The 19797-nt window shown below is 41.8% G+C and overlaps 2 protein-coding genes across 3 annotated transcripts in view; one reads left to right on the forward strand and one right to left on the reverse strand.

The window, feature by feature from the left end:
* Spmip10 (sperm microtubule inner protein 10) overlaps nucleotides 1-19797 on the reverse strand; it is a 497054-nt gene that overhangs the window by 139895 nt on the left and 337362 nt on the right. The window lies entirely within an intron of this gene.
* On the forward strand, nucleotides 116-18233 carry CUNH5orf63 (chromosome unknown C5orf63 homolog). 2 transcript variants are annotated; one of them, XM_050120911.1, is made up of 5 exons: nucleotides 116-186; nucleotides 1999-2105; nucleotides 12622-12739; nucleotides 16590-16646; nucleotides 17256-18233. In XM_050120911.1, the coding sequence occupies exons 3-5, from the start codon at nucleotides 12629-12631 to the stop codon at nucleotides 17433-17435; spliced, it is 348 nt and encodes a 115-aa protein (XP_049976868.1). In that variant the 5' UTR covers nucleotides 116-186; nucleotides 1999-2105; nucleotides 12622-12628; the 3' UTR covers nucleotides 17436-18233. The 2 variants fall into 2 exon arrangements, with proteins under 2 accessions (XP_049976868.1, XP_049976869.1); XM_050120912.1 differs by lacking the exon at nucleotides 116-186 and adding an exon at nucleotides 227-843.

The raw sequence follows: 19797 nt of genomic DNA on the forward strand, positions 1-19797 counted from the left end.
TTTTCTTTTTTTTCAATACATTTTAGCGTGGCTCTCTCATCTACTGACTCAATCCCTGCTCTCCCAGGGAACAGAGACAACGCCCTGAGAGGTAAGAGCCCAAGCGGCAGGGCGGCGCCCGTGAGCCGGAAGTGCAGCGCGCGGCGGAAGTGCAGCAGGCGGAAGCGGCGGCGGCCAGGTGCAGAGGTGGGTGATGGCGCCGGCGTTGCCGGGAGCGCTCCCTAGGCCGGGGGTTAGCGCGCACCCGCAGGAAGAGGCCGCGCTCCCTTCGCGGCGCGGCGCGCTGCAGACCTGCGTGGCCGTCAGAGGGGATTTAATTAAGCCGAGAGCTATAAATCCCCGAGCCGCTGGGGGGGAGATTGTGAACGCGCGCTTGCGGCGGCGCTCTAGGAACTGAATAAATGACGGGAGGAAAAATAGAGCTTTTCGAAGAAAGCCGAAAATGTCCCAAGTCATGCTTCTTCCAGTGATTCACAGATGCCCTGGTCCCGGGTTTAATTGAATTCTATGAAGTGGCAATATCACACTTGACAGCCTGCTGAGTTGACTGCCTTTTTAAATAAATGTTTTTGAGCAGCCATGTTGACCTTTAATTGGGGTGAAAAGGTTGAAAAGTGCAAGAGGAAACATTGTGAGTGCCAGGCCCCTCTGGACCCGGCTGTCTGGACCCCGACTTTGCTTTATTGGGCAGAAGCAGCCCTCTGGGCTCTGGACAATGAAAGAATAAATCAGACATTCCAGTTCTCAACAAATACTTAGCCCTGTCGCTCACCCCTGACAAATACCAGCTAATACAATTTTTAATGAGTCCAAGTCTCTGACAGTTGTCACTAATGTGAATAGGTATCTGACTATTTCTAAGACTCTCTAAAGTGGGTTTTTGTCTGACTAATCTTTATCCTTATTGTTGTTAATCGTGTTTATATAAAACTGTATTTTAGTGTTCTTTTAGGAAAAAAATAAACTGTGTGGTCTAGCATGACCATAGCATAGATGGTACTTAGACTATGTCATATCCCAACATTAGTAGTGAATTTCCCAACCTAAGATGGGCTCCTGTGACTACACATTACCTTGGTTGATGAGCCGCTCTGGCTGTCTCCATAGAACACTGAGCAAGTGGAGTTGACTCTTAGAGGCCACAGTCACCTCCTTCAGTAACATTCTGTGGAGCAGCTTTACACAGTTCTCAAGACGCACTCTCCCAATATTTAGAAGTGCACGTGTGAGGTGTATACAGGTAAACGGCAGAGGATAAAATGCAAGGGGTCCCGCATGGCAATGGTACTTATCTACAATCCCAGCACTCTAGTTGAGGCTGACAGATATCGAGTTCTGGACCAGCCTGAAGACGGAGTGAGCCCTTGTTTCGGCAAACAAACCACCACCAGCAACAGGAAACAAGTATGCCCTGGAAAATGCTGAGCTGAGGCAGAACTAATCACGGTTCTACGTGAGCTGTTGAGACTTAATAACGTTGGTCCTGCTTTCCTGAGGAATTGCCTGGAACCAGAAAGACCCAATTGTGAAAATTAAAATGTATGGGTTACTTTAACAGGCTCCAAGCTTTCCTCCCTGTTTGCTGGGGTCCACTTGAAGCTACCTGTCAGACAAGGATCAGTAGTTTTTGTCTCTTTGGTTAGAGGAATATGCAGTTTTATTTAGACAGACTATCGGCAGGTTAGTAATAGGAAGGAGTATTTTTCTGACTTGAGAATTGATTGAGCTGTGCTTCTGTTTTGTTCCGGTTCCCTAGTTGTGTTATACTCACAGGGGCACTGTAGGTACCCAGAGGCACTAGAGAGAGGTGCCTTCAAAATAAGTTTGCTTTAACTAAAGTTCTTGTATTTCATATCTTGTATATATGCTAGCTGGCCAATATATTCAGTTACTAATTCTTGTGACTTCAAACGTAGTATGATGTTGAGGTGATGTAAAGTAGCGAGGGGTTTTATGTTCCTTATTGTAAATCTAACTTTTTGCACTGTTTTATTCAAGGGATATACATCAGAAGAAACAAAAAGAAAGCTGGAATAGCTCCTGAATGGGATTTTATTCCTACTGGCAATTTTTTTCAAGATAAAATAAAATACCCCCTGGCTCAGGTATGTGTGGCTATACATGTAACAGGACCAAGTAAGGTTCTCCAGCTCTTCTCTTTGTTTGTATAGCAAGTCCCAGGGACAAAGTCATTCAGGGGAAATCTATAAAATGAAAAGTTGTGGCTAATTCACATAAATACATGATTCCACATCCCTGACCCATCCCTGTACATGTAGGCTCAGGGATCAGAAAACATAAAGACAATACCTCTCTTCTTTCTCTAGTTCTTACCCAACGGTTAACTTCCCAGAGATATAAACAAAAGTTTAAAATGTCTGCTGTTGTTAGAAAGTCTTTGGCTCATGATTCCAATTTGGCTGGAAGATGTACACACACTGATAATGAAGTCTTGGCAAGGGTCCCCCAGCCATGGCCCATCACACTGGAAAACTAGAGAGCGGGCCAACCATGGACAGAAAGGGCTACTTTTCAGTCAGACAGGACAATGATAAGCATCCTCTCCCCGTCCTCACCATAATGTTCCATGACCAGATATCTTCTAGGCTCCACTTCTTAGACGTTCTGTCACCTTGCTGATGCCACATTAGGGGTGGAGCTTCCAGCACTTGAACTTGCTCGAATTGTATCCAACACTTAATGTCAGTTATATCCGGCAACGACTGGTTTACTTTCTTAGCTGTTGTGTTGTCGGTCTTTCCTCTCCCCTAGGTTCTTTAAGGGCAGGGACAGTGTCTTAGTCACTTTTATGTCTCTAGTACCTGACACTACATACACTCAGTTCATGCTGTAGACAAACGACAATGTCCCTGGAGGAAGAGTACACCTATAAAGAACAGGAAAGCATCACTGGGAAAGCAGCAGAGAGAAAAGGAGGAAAACGAGCATCACCTTCCAGGGAGCGGCTAAGTGCACCTAGATGTAATGCGTTCATTACCAGCATGGACCAGGGAAGGGTATGTTTGAAAATCCACAGACTGTCGCCAGACTGCCTTCTAAGCAGATCTGCCTGGCGAACTGTAGAGCATTTGCTGTGTTGAGTCAGCTGTGCAGGCTGGATGGTCCAACAGCTCTGCCTCTACACTCCTTCCAGGCTTACTACGTTCAACCCTTCACCCAAATATCTGCTCCACAAATATTTGAAGAATTATCTATGAAGGTATGCCAACTTACTAACTTACCCAAGCCATCAGCCTCTTAATTTGATCCTGTCTCAAGGGAAAGGATCTGTCACATTGCTATCTTAAGCTGAATTGCTTAAATAGCAGTAAAGAAGATCTACAGTTGTGGGTTTTGTTTGTTTTTTCCCTCCTTTATTAACAACATCCCAAGTTCAAGTTCACAGCACACATATAAAACAGTACCGTTGCGGGGTACATGCTGCTTCTGTCTCTTTGCTTGATTACAATCAAAACCAGAATGTTATAGCTATAAACAAATGAACTTCCTCTTATTGTTCCAGTACTTTCTCATATTAATAATGAAATAATAGGAAAATGGGTTTTAGTTCAGTCAGGAGGAGAGGACATGGCATTGAATTATTTGATATTTTACTTCTTAATGTGTATGGTTTTGGTTAGCTAAGAGACAGAACACTTATACTAGTTAACAGAAAGTCAGCTGAGGCCATTGGAAATATACTGTGGAAAAGGGATTTCATGTTCAGATAGAAACTAATGTGAGTCTTGTTAGATGTAGAGATCAGAACCTTGTTTTATGCTAAGAGAATTTTCTATCTGAAACCTCGTTCTTTCTTCCCATGAACCTTAAAGTAGCCTTAAACAAAACACATAAGCATATGCCCTTGTTCAAAAAATAAAATAGGAACAAACAAAAAAAAATATGATATACAAAAGACTTAAACATAGCTTCCTTATCTAAAGTCACTTTTCAGTTCCAAAATTTCAAAATATTTTATTAATGATAACTGAGGAAGAACAAAGTTAAGTCTCAGAGTTCGTCGACTCTTATACAACTCAGAGTTTCCAGGGCCTGGTCACGGAGTAGACAGTTCTCAACATTCAAATTAAACTCTGTGCTTGTACAAGCTTATGACTTATTGATATTGAAAGACTAGTGACTCGCTGGATTTGCAACAAAATACTTTGCAGGTCTTGTGTGGTCATCTTTAGAAAGATGAATTGGAAATAAATAGAATATTAATGACAAATGAAAGATACTTTAAATTGCAAACTTGTTTTTAGCAATGAAACTGATATTACTCTCTGGGCATAATGTGACTAAAGTGTTTTAATGAAATTGTCTTCTTGCTGAGTCAGTATTAAGTATCAGAGGGACTGGGTCATGTTGGTCGAGAAGGGTAATGTCAAAAGGAGTCTATATAATTTCTTATGCACTTTGTTCCCATTCCTTGAACTGGATGGTTTTGCCCTCAATCTTAATGCTGTCTTTATGGGAGGATGGAAGCTTTAAATTGGTTTTTAAACTCTGTTAAGCCCTCATGTCTAATATAAGCTAAGCACAGTATTCATGTTTTCTTGCTTTCAGGAATGAGTTTGCAGCCATTTTGTCAGAGTTGAACTAAACATTGTTGCACACTCTGAATTTGTACTGTGCCGCTCTGGCTTCAGGCCGGCTGCTGAGTCAGCATATCTGGGGTTGGGGCAGAAGAAGGAGGGTAGGTAGCACGTGCAGACTCCGTTGTGTTAATTAATCCAGAATTCCCTCTAGACGATGCCTAGATACTTTGAGGCACGGGCTGTGGAGTATTAGCATTGTTTTATTTTTCTCAGTTGGATGTTTTGATAGAAACCTTTTCTTGACCCTTGGCATTGTGGCATGCACCAATGCCATTACTGAGGAGACTCCTCTGAAGTAGTAATCTGGAGGGAGTGACTGCTGAGGTCTAAAGGTTCCAAAACACTCTTGGGTGCGCTGAAGATTCTTTTCCTGTCAGCTTCCTATAGGCCAAGGCAAGGGCAGCAGTGCCTCTGGATGTGGGGAAGATGTGGCCAAGATGAAGAGGGTATGTCATTTAAAATAACATTTTAAGTACATCCTAATAGTGTGTCCGACTCCCATGGTTAAACAGTTTGCCGATGAGTGCCAGGCCACTCTGATGTCAGCTCTCCCGTTTCCCCGCTTAGCGCTGTCTGAAGCCTCTGCTTCCCAGTTATGAGGAAAAGGTGAGAGAAAACAATCGACAGTGAGCAAGTATATTCACACTTGTGTATGGATCGCAGAGTGAATTCTGGTCTTCTCTAAAGAGCTGCATTTTTTTCAGCTTCTAAAGACAAAAACTTGTTCACGGTCTTGTGCAAGCATGGGCCATCCCCATGCTATCTCTCCAGTATGAGATTGTCCTTTCTTGGGTTACAAGGGCATGTGAGACCCCAAGCCTGTGAACATGCTTCTCTTGAGTCCCTGGAAAGTGTGAGATCAGGACAAGTAGTCAAATTTACATTTTACAGTTGGCAAAACTAAGGCCCCAAAAGACGAAGAGTTTTCCTGCATCTCAGAAGTTAGTGGCACTTGCATTTCTCTTTGGGATCTGTGTTTATGGAATCCTCACCTAAAAATACCTTCAGGGAATTCAAACATAGAATTCCAATGTAAACTTTACATGAAAATGAACTTTTAGCTACTTATGCTTAATTCCTCTGATTGATAAGTTTGAATGTGAATTGTGTTTACTTAAACTATTTTGATCTCTCTAGCAAGTTTATTAGAACTGCTTGGGACAAGTTTTATCTTTAAAGATAATCAACAATTCCAACTTAACATTGTCCTTAGGGGCTTCTGTTTTGATATGCATGGCTTGAGGAAATCATTAGTATTATAGTAATGACTTCTTTTTCTGTCTGTAAAAAATAAGGACAACAACAAAAATAAGGACAAGTACAGAGAAAGAGCTACTGGAAGGGATTATTCTTTGTTTAAAACCTGTCGATGTAAAAATGGTTCTTGAAAAGCTCTGTTTGGGTGTCCTGGTTTGATTGAATATTCTGAAAATTTCTGAGTGAATCAAGCCACTACCTTATGCCAGGGTATTTGCTCTCCAGTCTTACATAGAGACAGTGCTGTCCGTTTAAGTAGTGTTCACAGTCTGAAATATTGAACTGTATCCGAAGTGTTTTCCAGTCCTGGAGTTTCTCACTTCTGAAACCATTGTTGCTAGGAATGTAAGTCTGCTGTCTGAGGCCAATAAAAGCAAAATTCCAACAACAACAAAAAAAAAAAAAAAGAAAGAAAACAAATCATTGTCATTTTTTATAAAATGCTCTTAGAATTATTAATAATTAATAATTAAGCTTTGATTCTATGTTCTGTTTTGATTTACACAGATTTTTAAATTTATTGTCCCTTTTAAGATAATCAACTTTTATTTCCACTCCACTCTTTTCCTCTTTTTAAGTTGTTAAATCGGGTAGGAACCAGTCAAGGGTGTGAGTTAGTAGCAGACATTGGTTATAGGATTAATGCCTTTGGAGCAACATCAGCCACATCTCTTCTGGCCCATGTGTGTCATTCCACTGTCCCATTCTAGGCAAGCCCTCATCACTCCTGGGCGATGGACTGCCCCCTCGTTCTGGAAACGCCCTTTCCCACCGGCGTTCCTCCCTCCTCCACAGTTGTGCTGTGCTGCTTGTCCTGGCTTCTCTCTGCCTGATAACTACAAATTGGATGGCCTCAAAGGGCCACCTTGAGCCCTCCTTTTCTGCACTGCTGAGATTATCTTATCTAGTCTCACAGCTGCAGATGCAATCTTTATACCAACAAAAACTCTAATTTTTGTGTTTAGCTCTGGCTCTTTACATGAGTGCCAAACCTGTATATGTCACTGTCCACTTGAATCTCAACATTTCTCTAACTGCTAACAAATTAATCTTCTAAAATATTGGAAACAAAACACTGTTCAAACCCATCAGTGGTTCCCAAGACACACATGATAAATCACACATGGCTTGATAGCTGTTAAACATTCTCTAAAGTCCTGTACTGTTCCTCTTTTCCAGCTGATTTTCCACTATTCTTTTTCTTTGTTCTGTTCATGTTTTCCCACCATCAATACCCAACGCATGATTTGGAATATTTCCATTTTTGTCTGTGTATCCGTAAATCCTAAATGATTTGAAGCCCTTCTCTTGTGACAGTATCGCCAACTTTAGCTCACAATACTCGTTTTGTTCCTTTCTCTCACAGCATTTTGTATCACCTTGTTGTTATACTTTCTGTCCTTCTAGGTTACCTGTCTGTACATGTTAATATTCTGACCAGATTTTTGCCTCTTCATGAATGAGGATCATCTCCTATTTCCTTTCAATCTTTTCTTTCCTCGCTGTTGTGGAACTAATGAGTAAATGGTCATGAGTTTGCTAATACTATAAAACATGATATAACTTTTATCTTAATTAAGAACCACCCTTCTGAATCCACAATCTCCATCCAGAATTCTCATTGCTTGTGTGTAGTCTATGAAGTTGATGTAAGCTTTACTTGGAAAGAAAGAAACTAAACACCAGGGTAGATGAAGGGAAAATGTGATGGCTTCATTTTACTGAGAATTAGAAGGGGTGTTCACGAATTAAGTGGTAGGTATGTAAAATATAAATTTAATGATTGTAATCTTACTGTGTAGACAAGTCAACTTGAAACAGCTAAAGAACATTTTCAAAAGGTTATTGCGAACAGATTACATGTAAATGCCATTGAATGTGGTACCTATGGAATGTGAACATAGAAACAGATACCCAGATCTGTATTCCATGATTTGTGTGGAGCCAGGGAATACTTGAGTGAATGTGTAATGAGCAGATGAAGTCCGAGTGAATGTGTAGTGTTCACATGGGCACAACCATGTCAAAGACAAATGCCCCAACGCATGGGAAACTGGCAGGCAAATCATCAGCTCAAACTGCATAGTCAGAGTGAAACTGAACAGTGCGCTCGGCACAGTGGTCCACAAGTGGATGGCAGGGTCATTGCTGTGACACTATGTCTGATTTGTGCCAGCTTCTTAGTTCCCCAGGCCAGAGACACCAGGAATGTACCTGCTATTGCACCTGCCACGGACATTCCATATTCCTCTTTAACCCCCTGGAACTGACACCTCAGAGTATCTGTCTACCAAGAAGTTTAGGTTTTGTCCCTGTATGGTGTCTTTCCTCATCACTTCCAGGGGCACAAGAGTCCTTCCCTCCCTCCCCTGTTCTTGCACCCAAGATCTTCAGTTAGGATCTTAAGTTAGGTTGTAGGGAGTGTGGTTCAGATCCAGCTGTTTGCAACCCAAAGAGAAGTACCAGGGAGGCATCCTTTGTCCCTGTTTCCCTAGGCTAGGTAGAACCCAGTGATCTGAGTCACAACTCAACAACCTCACCTAACTACATGAACTTTCAGTCTGCTAGAATATAGGGATGGTTCCCCAAAGAGGGTGTGTGTTTCTTTTCATTTGGTGAAACAGGAATGTTGTACTTAGATGGTAATGCAGATGAAGTGGTGCCCTTAACCTCTCACACGGCACAAATGACTAAACAGAAACCTTGAGCTCTCTCTATAGAACACAGGTTCAGCAAGAGCTATGATAATAGTGTTTGCTTAATGTCAGCTCAGCATTAAATTTACATTATAGTCTTGTGCAGAAGCTCCAGCATTATCTGTTAATAACCAAGGCGGTACCTGGGTTTATATAGACTTCTTGATTTTGCACATGAGCTAACACCGTAGCCTGCTGATGAATGATTATGTGAGCTTAGAGCTTTGGTGTGCCAAAGGACTCTTTGAATGGATAGAATTCTGGTCAGTGAAGGTCAGTTTCTCTACTCAAGCGAGAACAATGTTGTTTCCCTCCTAATCAGATGCACACAGTGGTTGAAAAATCCAGGAGCCCCACATAAGTGATGTACAGCCACAGCCTGGGCAGCTCGTCATGCCGAAGTGAATAATCCTTAATAAAGGCTCAAACAACCATAGCATCTTCCTGCACTATAATCAGTTGCTTTCATGGTGTGCCCTTCAGTGCTTCTCGGGGAAATGCTATAAAGTTAAGTTACCTTCTCTATCTTGCTTCAAGGAAGGCTGAATTGGTCCAATCAGTCCTCCCCCCATGTTGTGTTTGATTCTGCCATAAAGACCAATGAAGTCTGTCTCTGTTGTGGGGGAAGGCTGGTTTCCCTTTCTCTTTCAGGGGATCCGTGCCTCTGAGTAGCACTAGACTTGGAGCAGCAGGAGTCACTGTCTTTATTGTTAGGCTTCAGAATTTTCTTTAAGCACATTCTAAATCCAGTTTTATGCTTTTCCTACTTTCTTCCCGTCTGTGACAAAGGTGACCCAATTGTGCTTCTTTGATATTATGAGCACAGTTCTTTGTGTTCCTGTCACAGAGACATATAACAAAATACAAAGGATAAAATTGTGTCTGTCTGTATAGTAGGAATACTTCTTTCATGACTAAAAGGACATAATTTTAAAACAATGTTGTCAGTAAGGCCTAGGGTTACAGGTTTCTAATCCCAGCTGCTTAGAAGGCCAAGGCAGGCAGAGTTCAGTTTCAAGGCCATCCTGGACTACAGGGTCAATTCAAGGACAGCCTGGACTATTTAGTGAGACTCTTAGAGCTTTTGCCCAGCATTTGTGACTCCCTAGGTTCAGTTCCCAGTACAAGGGATTGGGGTGAACTTTTGTCAGCTCATGATTGGGAGCTAATAGGCAGAGACCACTTTTCAGAATGTTTTTTATAGTACTCAGTAAGGTTCAAAAATAATCAAACTAATGAAAATGTCACAGTGATAGAGTGGCCCTCATAAAGATTTTACTTCAAGAAAACATAATTGGTGAATGTGACTTTGACAGCAATGGCGTAAGGGTTTACAGAGTTAGTAAAACGATCTCAGAAGAGTAGTAAAGTGCTCCCATTGGAGTATATCATTTTTCATTTAATTTTTTATAGCTATAAGTGAACTTCAAGAATTAAGGAATTTTAATTTAGTATCTGTCTAGCTGAAGAATATGGAGCTTTTTCTTCATATCAGGCTCTAATGTAAATTTATAATACACTTCTGTGAAAGAAATAAGTTAATTGAACAATATAGTAAAAATGCATGTACCTTAGACCATTAAAAAATACTCAAGTAAAGCTGCACAGCATTGATGCCTTTCTCGGTAAACAGATGTGCGCGGTTTAAGTAATTAACGTGTGTGAAAGCAGAAGCAGCAGAGAACAGCAGTAGCTGTGCGTGCGCACAGTGGCCGTAGCCTCACTGAAGACTCTACTTAGTTGTCTGGTTGATTGAACAAATATTCCAGCAAATCTGAAGTGAACGGCAGCTCTGTTTACTATGACAGCCTTTATTTGTCTTGGGTGCAGCCAAGACCACATGCTGTGTTGTGTCATGTTGGAAATACTGAAGCCAATTTCCATTGTGGATGTGAATTTTTTTTTAAAGCCTTAACACCTCAGTCTCAAGTCAGCTCGGTAGGAGCAATAAGTTTTCTTTTCCCTTCCATTCGAGCCAAACATCAATAAATCCTCTGTCCTTCCCCCAAAAGCAGGTAGCAGTAGTTCGCCATCCTGATTAGTCTGGGTACACTGCCCTTGCCCCTCCCATCCTCCTCATTTCCAAGGCCTGTATCTGCGCTGTTTATAAAGCTAACTTTATAATTTATGTGGATACCCAAGCTTACACTCAGTTGAGAATCTCACAGAATGTTGTAGCTTTGTTTACATTCGCTTTCTACAGTGATTCTAAACAGCAGATTCCTGCAGAAGTCATATTACATTCCTCTTCCTTGCATTGCCAGGTCATTTAGCTAGCAGGGAAATCTGGGTAGAAGTGGAAGGCTAAAGGATTGTGAAAGAGGTAGGGGAAAGACCGTTGCTTTGAGTATCTGAGCTTTTTGTCCTGTGGTCCTTACTGTAGTTCGGTATGAGCTGGTAGGGTGTTTTTCTAAAGTCCTATCATTCTGTCTGAAGTGAGTTTAAGGCTGCTTTATGCTGAGGAGCCTGTTGCCAGAGAAGGGTAGCACTTGATAAAGGCGTGCTCTGTCAAGTGGAGCCCAGGAGGTCTGAAGTGGCGGCAGCAGCAACTGAGTGCCTCAGTCCAAAGTCAATAGACACCCCAAAGAGCAATGCCTTTTAGCTTAGAGACAGGCCTCAGAATGACTGGTGTCCACACGGAGCGGTGGAGCAGAGGTGAGGTTGTGGGAGGGAGAGGCTCATTTTAACACTCGAGCACCTGTTCTGTTCGCATCGATTGTGCATGCTGAGAAATACTGGTGCGAACAATACCTGCTCTTACAGAGCTGCGCCGTAGAAGAAGGGACAGAAATTACTGTAAATAGTAAGGGGCATCCTGAAACGGAAGCACATGTAGTGAGGCTATGCATCAGGTTGGTTCACAAAAATATTGTGACTGTGAGGCTAGAGAATTACAGGCTAGCTGGCATTGGCCAGGTGGTCAGTAGACTTCTCAGGGAGGTAATCTGAGTCCTAGTGCCAAATGAGGAGAAGCTATGTGCTCTTCGTTCGAGAAAGAAAGGCAGGCGCAGTGCCACTGATGTAGAAATGGTCGCTAGGTGTTCAAGGAGTAGAAGGGGAACTTTCCCAGGAGCCCCTTGCCCATGTAGAGGAAGAGAAAGTGGCAGGTAGAGTTAGAGAGGGAAGGTGAAATTGAGAGATAACGATCCCAGGAGTAAGTTCATCCTGGGAATAGCTGTAACCGGTAAAGCTAACTATACACGAGTGCCTCAGAAGTGGAACTGCAACATTTATAGACTTAAAGACAAGGCTGCAGGCTCCGTGGAACAACTAGGAATAACAGGGTGTCTTAGCCAAGCAGAGGAGCAGAAGGAGGGGGCTTCGAAGCCCAGTGTTTGACATGCTGCTATTAAACTGTTCCTTCTGGAATCTCTCCAATAGAAACACCAGTGCGTCTGCATGTGAAGCTTTTGAAAGTCATGGCACTCTCCTTTGAAAACACGTCTTAAGGCGTTGAGCAGGCTTCTTTCCTGACAAGTTAGCTCAGACTGCGGCCCTCGAAGGCTTTCTCCACCTGCGGTGTTGAGCTTCTCCGTCTCTTCCAGTGCAGGAGCAGAGCTCTCCTTGGAGATGCCTTGCGCTGTCAGCTGGGAACTATTTTTTTTACCATGGAAGGGCTGGGTGGTGGTGGATGCTTGCCAGTAAGATTAAACTGTTGTGACTAAAAACCACCTCAGGACACCTCTACTTTTAGAGAGCCATCAGGATGCTGGCAACATCTGCAGCTGAAATTTAATTTTCTATGCAAATTAACAAACTCATGCAGTTTGCTTACAGAAACCAAGTGATTAGGCACAAAACTAATCCATAAATAGGATTTGGGTTTTTTTTTTTTTCTTTTTCTTTTTCTTTTAATTCTAAGTTCTGTTTTGCCTGGAGTACAGTGTATTTGCCTGGAGTACATTGTGGACACTTGCCAAACATCTGGACCTCGCTGACACTCCTGGAGCCAAAGATACAATTCTGAAACTTTCAGATCCAATCATAAGCATGCAGGTTACTGCTTGTATTCTAAAGAGCAGAGTCGATGGTGCATTAAGTTTGTTGGCTTATTTTTCTTTTGGCAGAATTAAGATGCTCTGGTTTCAAGGAAACAGCCTGCAGATTGCCAAATCCTCATTTGGACTCTTGCGAAATCTCTCTGCCTCTAACACCACTCTGCCTGTGCTGACCTTATTCACAAAGGTACTGAGTGAAAGCTGATATTACACTTAAAAAATAAAGTGTTATCGTTGGGTGAAAAAAGTTATATATCCATCAAAAGTGGTCAAATCTGTAAAGAAAAGCAATAGGAAAAATTTTTCTCAGACCTGTTCTTCGGTATTTTGTCCCCAGACATTTTACTGTTTCTCAGTTATTGAGGGTACATTAGTATATACAATGGTCATTTTACCCCCTCATTTAAAAAAGAACTATAGATTATAATTATGATGTTTAAAACTATGCTATTTAGAAATAAGTCAGTTCTTATTATTTGTGGTAGTTACATCATAAAAAAGAAACAAACAAACAAAACACTATAAACATTGAATTAACAAATACAAAATCTAGGAAAAGTCCTGGGTTGGGTTCCCATCAGCACCTGGCCACAGTACTTTTGTGAACGAACTAAATGTATAACCTTAGTTTATGTATGTTTGTGTTTAAAGATGTCTTATTCAGTACATAGTGTTTAGTCATTAACATGTTGTTCTCCATGACAGCTTTCTCTTAGCATCATGCTTAGGAGCTGTTTTGTTTTGTTTTAAATCACCAACAAAAAACCCAGCCACAAAAAAATGGCATTACCCCATGGGACTACCTGTAAGGCTACTGATTTATGTTTACAGTAGAGAGCTAAAACAAGAAGGCGAAGCATTACCTTAGGAGACCTTACTGTAGAAATGAACACTCTGGCACTCGGACTGTTACAGCTTTGTGCAGAAGCATGTTTGTGACTCACTATAAAAGTGCTTCTAGTATTGTTTGGGGAGTTACAAATTTTATCACGTGGGCAAGTTCACATATAAAGAATCTAGGAATAATGAAGACTGATTGTACTTGTTTTTTTATCCCTACCTAGCGCTGCTATTAAGCCACAGGTGTGTGTGTGTGTATGTGTGTGTGTGTCTGTGTGTGTGTGTAAGAGAGATGTATAGATATATGTCTTTTCTATATATGTGCACACACCTGTGCAGGTGCATATGGAGACCTAAGGTTTTAGCAGGAATCTTCCCTCAGTCACCTTATTCTTTGAGGCAGTCTCTCAGACTTAAGGGATATAGCTAGTCTAGTAACTCCTCTGCCCTAGAGATCTCCTGTCTCCACCTTACAAGCACTGGACTTCCAGGCAAAGCCGCCAGGCCCACCCAGCATTTGCATGAGTTCTAGGGATCTGAACCCAGACCCCAAGCTTGTAATGCAAGTGCTTTAACCACTGAGCCATCTCTTCACATCCTTAATTTAAAAGTTTTAAGAGTTTTTCACCTTGTAACTTTGTAGTACAAGCATTAGTAATGTCTTTTTCCTAGTTAACCTGACTCTGTGGCATTTATAATCAGAAAGAAATGTGAAGACAACAAAAGTTACTTTTTTAAACACAGTAATTTTTTAAAATGTCTTTTGGTAGATTTTCAGATTTTAGCCATTTGACAATTTAAAGACATTCTGACAGTTGTCTAATAACCAAGTCTGCTAATTGTGATTGTCCACACCTGTGTCTCCCAGCACTTGGGCGTCAGAGTGAGCCAGAAGGATTAGAGCAGGTTCGGTCCCAGCCTAGGCTACACAGCAAGCATCAAAAGCCAGGGCTTACATAACAAGACCTTATCTGAACCTTACCCCCCCCCCCCAAAAAATACAGAGTTAAACTTCTAATTGAGAATATTTCATCTAATTTCATGCTTTTATGTCATCAATATGTATTGTACTGTTGGAAATAATAGAGCCAAAAATATTCCATTATCTGAGACAATATCCCCATAAAACTAGTTGTACTTACTTGGCCTATGATTGCCATGCACTGTTTGTTGGTTCCAACAGCAGTTGAGATAGCCAAGAACATTTGCAGAAAATAATCAAACAGACAAAAGGCCAATCTTATCTTCATCTTAATATGTATACTGAACCCTGCAAAGTGCATAATAAGATATAAGTAACACACAGTCCCATAGGAGAAGTATAAAAGTCAAGAATTTGCCCTTTATCTATGACTAGTAGAGTACACTTTGCAGATTGAGTTAAAAAGGGGGGGTGGATTGTTTTGGTTCCTGGTTCCAGGGAGCGCCTGAGTCAGGAAACAAGGTTACCAGTTTTTTCAGTTTTTTAATCTTCTGAATTAAATTCACCTTTGTATTGGCTCTCCTCTTTTATGACTGCAGCAACCCTGAGCCCGGCTCTCACACCTCAGACATCTATAGAGGTCTCAACAGAAGACCCATAACTATTCATGGCTGATTGGTCCATCCCTGAACCAGTCGTAGGCAACAGAGATAGGATACCCTAAATGTTTGCACCTGGTCCTGTGTTCCCCCTTTTCTTACTTAGAGATAGAATCGGCCACATGCCGAGTAGTTCCTTGGAACAAAACTGTAGCATTCTTGCTACAAGAAAGGATGGGTGGGTGTTAGATAGCAGTCCAACAGGTCAGGAGTAGGGTGAACAAGTGCTGTGGAGAAGCCTCAGAAAGGCCATCCTGGCCATGGACCTGTTATCTCGACGGGGCTCCTTATCCTTTCCAAAGCGTGGTGAGCCATTAGAAAGATCCATATAGATACACACTCACACATTTGCATTGGCAGCTTATACAACCTTCCACAAACCTGATTTCAAAAGCAAAACACCTTGACTGGGCTCGTCTCAAACTTTGCTGTAAGAGCAAACTATAAAGAAGGACATTAGGTACATCTGCAACTTAGTATGTTCTTGTTTGGCTTTTACTTGCAGCTCTTACATTGATCTTGTAACACTTTCTCAGAAAATCTTAGCACGATTATCTTACAGCAACAAGCTGTCCACAGTCTGTTTGTTGTTAGTGCTAATACCAATTTGATGAGGTGGATCCAGCCGAAAAGATCTAGAAATATTCAAGTCCTTATTTGCAAAACATGTTTTGAGTTAAGCTGAAGAAAAGGCCCGTCTTTTACGTAATTGCTTATCTCTTCCCGATATTTTTTAAAAAAAACAGCTTTTGCACAAACAGAACTAATACTGAATCTGTGTGAGCAGCTTTTACACAAGCAACAGTAGTGCTGAGTCTATTTGAACAGCTCTTACACAGGCACAACTAATACTGTATCCGTTTTGAGCTCACATAAGAGAACCTATAACTGGACTCTTAGGCACAGTGGCTAAGAAACCATTAATATCTGCCAATCTGTGTTCTCCCCCATCTTCCCCATAAGGCAGTTGAAGAATACAAGCCACAGCAGGTCCTAGCGCTTGCCTGCGCTTCAGGTAGAACATTAGCCCATTGTGGGTGCCTCTACTACTAAAACTGAGAAAGCACTGTGAAGTGCTACAGTCATGCGTCTGAATTGAAGACAGTTTGTTTTTCTTTCAAGGGTAGAATGGTCCCTGTTCCACTCCTCCCTGATAGAATTATTCCTCGGGACTGAGTAGGAAAATCAGCATGATGAAGTTCAGTACTTCCTAGTCAGGAAAGGCTTAAACCATTCAGGTCGATTATATGGAGCCACCAAGTTGGCTCTTTACTTAGGACAGAGCCCTTAGCTAGGTAGATAGGTCAGTGAGAAATAAGGAACATGTGATATGCACACACACACACACACACACACACACACCAGTAGATATATACACACATATGAGGAAAATAAAAACAACACCCAAAAAGTGCAGAGAGCATCTACCATGATGCTTAATGAGATTCTGTGGTGATGTTTTGCTTTGGGAATAAAGCCGTGTGATTAACCTAGTAGAAAACTATCCTTGGAAGTAAATGTAATATGCCTGTGCTGTGTGTTTGGTTTTTTCTTAGGTGGGAGGTCTTGCTCCAAATGCCTGCCTGTGGGCTTAACAGCTTTTGTTCTTCTTGTAGAATCCATGCCCACTCTGTGATGAAGCCAAAGAAGTCCTCAAGCCTTATAAAGACAGGGTAACTTTCATATATACGGGGTAAATAGAGCTTACTGTATAAAGTATCTGCTTAGATCCTTTCTTCGGGAAAAGAGATTAAATGATTTTTCACTTAGATTTTGTTTTTATTCCTCGGAGAGTTTATAGGGACTGATTTCCATGAAACCCATTACCCCGAAGTGCTTTTCTCTGAATATTACTGGATTTTTTTTCCTCCCTGATTCAGAGTTAACTACCAAGAGCATTCATGCTTACTTTACACTCTGGACCCATTCCTTTTCTCTTACATTGCAACTTCTATGGCTGTGTTTGCCTTTAGCAAACCATTTTAGCTTGGCCATTCTTACACCAGGACACCTACATCCTTATTTCGAGGCCACTTGCCAGCTCGGACATTGGGAACAGGGCAGAGCCCTGGTGCTGAGTGGAGCAGGTGTAACAGAGAAGTAGGGAAATCAGGAGGTGGAGTATATGTGATGAAAACAGTCAGGCTTTGGGAATTGGGGCCACTGGCTTACTGTAGGCCTGCAACTTTTTCATTACAACGTCTGCAGTTGGTGCATCATTGCAGTCAGTGCATTGCTCCGTGGCCTGTAAAGCACAGTGCTTTAACCTCTCCGTGTTTTAGTTTATTTTGCAGGAGGTGGACATCACACTTCCAGAAAATGCTACTTGGTATGAAAGGTATAAATTTGACATCCCCGTCTTCCACCTGAATGGCCAGTTTCTGATGATGCATCGAGTAAACACCTCCAAGCTTGAGAAGCAACTTCTGAAACTTGAGCAGCGGGCACTGGAGACAAACTGATGTCTTATGAGTTCCTCCCTCTCTGTCAGAAGGCATCTGCCTGAGGGGGGGACTGGGGTCTTGGATGTCCTTGTCACTTTCAAGGTGCCCTTATGATGGTATCACATAAATATGTTGCCGTTACTCCTCTGTTTGATGCAAGCACCTACATGAGAACAGTCTGCGTATGGGCATTGTGTAACCTAGTGCACTGTATGGAAGGGGAAGCTGTAGACAGAGAGGGATCTGTTTGGTGGTTATTGTTCCCTTTTGTGCCAATGTGGAAACACGTGTCGTGTCCTGGACAGTGCCCTGATAGGAAGGAGATGCTGCAGTCCTGCTGCTAAGCAGCCCTATTACTTTTAGTGGCGTAAATGCTCTTCCACTAAATAAACTGAAATGTGAATTGTTAAAAACTGTGCACAGTCAATAAAGGGGTGTTTTAATGAATACATCTGCACGCAGCTATTTCAGTGGAATTTAATAATACCTGTTTAAAATTAGTGTTCACTTTTGTTGAGTAGAAGAGAATAATTATCCTAGCCAAGGAGGCTTCTCTTCAGAAAGACAAAGGAGATTTACCCCTCCAGAATGTATATAACAGACTCTGCTGTTCATGTCATCGTGGAATTGGCTTGTAATGTTGAAGACTGCCTTAAGTTCTCATCAGTTAGGTCAATTCAACTAATTGTACGATAGTAACTTTGTCAAATTTTAGTATCTTGGGAAAATTCATTTTTCATCATAACTGAACACATATGTATATAAATCCAAAGTACCATGTTATATAAAGTATTAAAATGTGGTTTTGTCCCCTTATTTGTGTTTTGTCAGATTTGTCAAACATTGGAATGGATTCACTATTTTCCTCTTAAGTCAGATCACCATGAAGTTCTTCTATCCACTGTTACATATTGTGAGCCACTAGACCATAAGTGAGCAGTGTGATTTAGTCTTCAAGTTATAGGACATTACAGCCCACTCACCTTAGTCACCCTTTGACACTGTCCTTATATTATACCTGAGGAAGAATCTAAAGTTTAGGGAGTTTGGGAGTTAGTCCATAGTCACCCAGCCACTCGGCCAGGTCTTGCCCAGAACCCTGGCATTTCTTTTGTTCTCTGGACTTACAGTAGTTGTTCAATTGTATTGTTTCACATACAGCATCTCCAACCAGTATGGGTTCAACACAAAATAAGCTGTCCAAAGTCTAAAAAAAAGAAAAAAAAAAAACTTACAGTGGCCGCAGAGATGGCTCAGTGTTACGAGCACTTGTTGCTCTTCCAGGACATAGGTTCGTTTCCCAGCACCCACATGTTGGTTCACAACCATCCATGACTCCAGTTCCAGGGGCTCCAACAGGAACACATGTGGTACATGTACATGTATGCAGGCAAAACATTCATACACAATTAGTAAAATAAGGAAATTAACAAAAATTAAAAAGTCCTTATAACTGGAGAGCAATGTTCATAATTTACACATGTTGGTACTATATTTATTAAGCCCCTTAGTAGACAGACTTCTAGAATGACACTGGTGTCCTCACTCCTGTATATTCCCTCCCCCATGAGTGAATAGAAATGTCATTGTAGCTGTATGGTATTATATGGCAAAGGGGCCAGACAGTAGTGACTCATGTCTTTAATCCCAGCACTCGGGAGGCAGAGGCAGGTGGATCTCTGTGAGTTCGAGGCCAGCCTGGTCTATGAAGCAAGTTCCAGGACAGGCACTAAAGCTACACAGAGAAACTCTGTCTTGAAAAAAAACAAAAATAAAATATGGCAAAGGGGAAATTGTCCTGGGTGTTCCTGCTCTGTTTAGGTAAGCCATTGAAAGCCTCAGAGGCGTCAAAGAGGTCATTTCTAGCTATCCTGGAAACAAGAAAGTATTTGTCTTGTGAGCTGCCGGCTTGGGGCCACATAGCAAGAAACCGGAGGACAGTAGCCAAGAGGACAGTGGAGATGTTAGTCTTACACCTTCGAGGAAGTAAGTTCTACCAATAGTCAACAACTTTACAGAGGACCAAGCCCTGAAGGAGAACTACTGCTCTAGATAGCACCTCAACTTTAGCTCAGTGAGTCTCTGGTCAGAGCATCCAAGTACTCCACTCCAGATGCTCAGACAGTAGGGCTGACCATAGAGCGTGCAACTTGGCTCCTCTGAAGCATTGCCCTGCTGAGTATCGCCCAGTGGTGATGCTGTGTAGGAAGTGCAGCAGCTAAAGGTAAAATAGCACTTCATCACAGTTTCCACAGTCAAATTTTTTTTTCAAGCAAACAAAGATTCTATAATGTGGCGCTGTGTGGTAGTGCACACCTTTACTTCCAGCACTCAGGAGGCAGAGGTGGGCAAATCTCTATGAGTTCAAGGCCAGCTACTA

Source organism: Alexandromys fortis, unplaced genomic scaffold (assembly GCF_014885135.2).
Source record: "Alexandromys fortis isolate MF-2015 unplaced genomic scaffold, M_Fortis_MF-2015_v1.1 scaffold_181, whole genome shotgun sequence".
Taxonomy (NCBI): domain Eukaryota; kingdom Metazoa; phylum Chordata; class Mammalia; order Rodentia; family Cricetidae; genus Alexandromys; species Alexandromys fortis.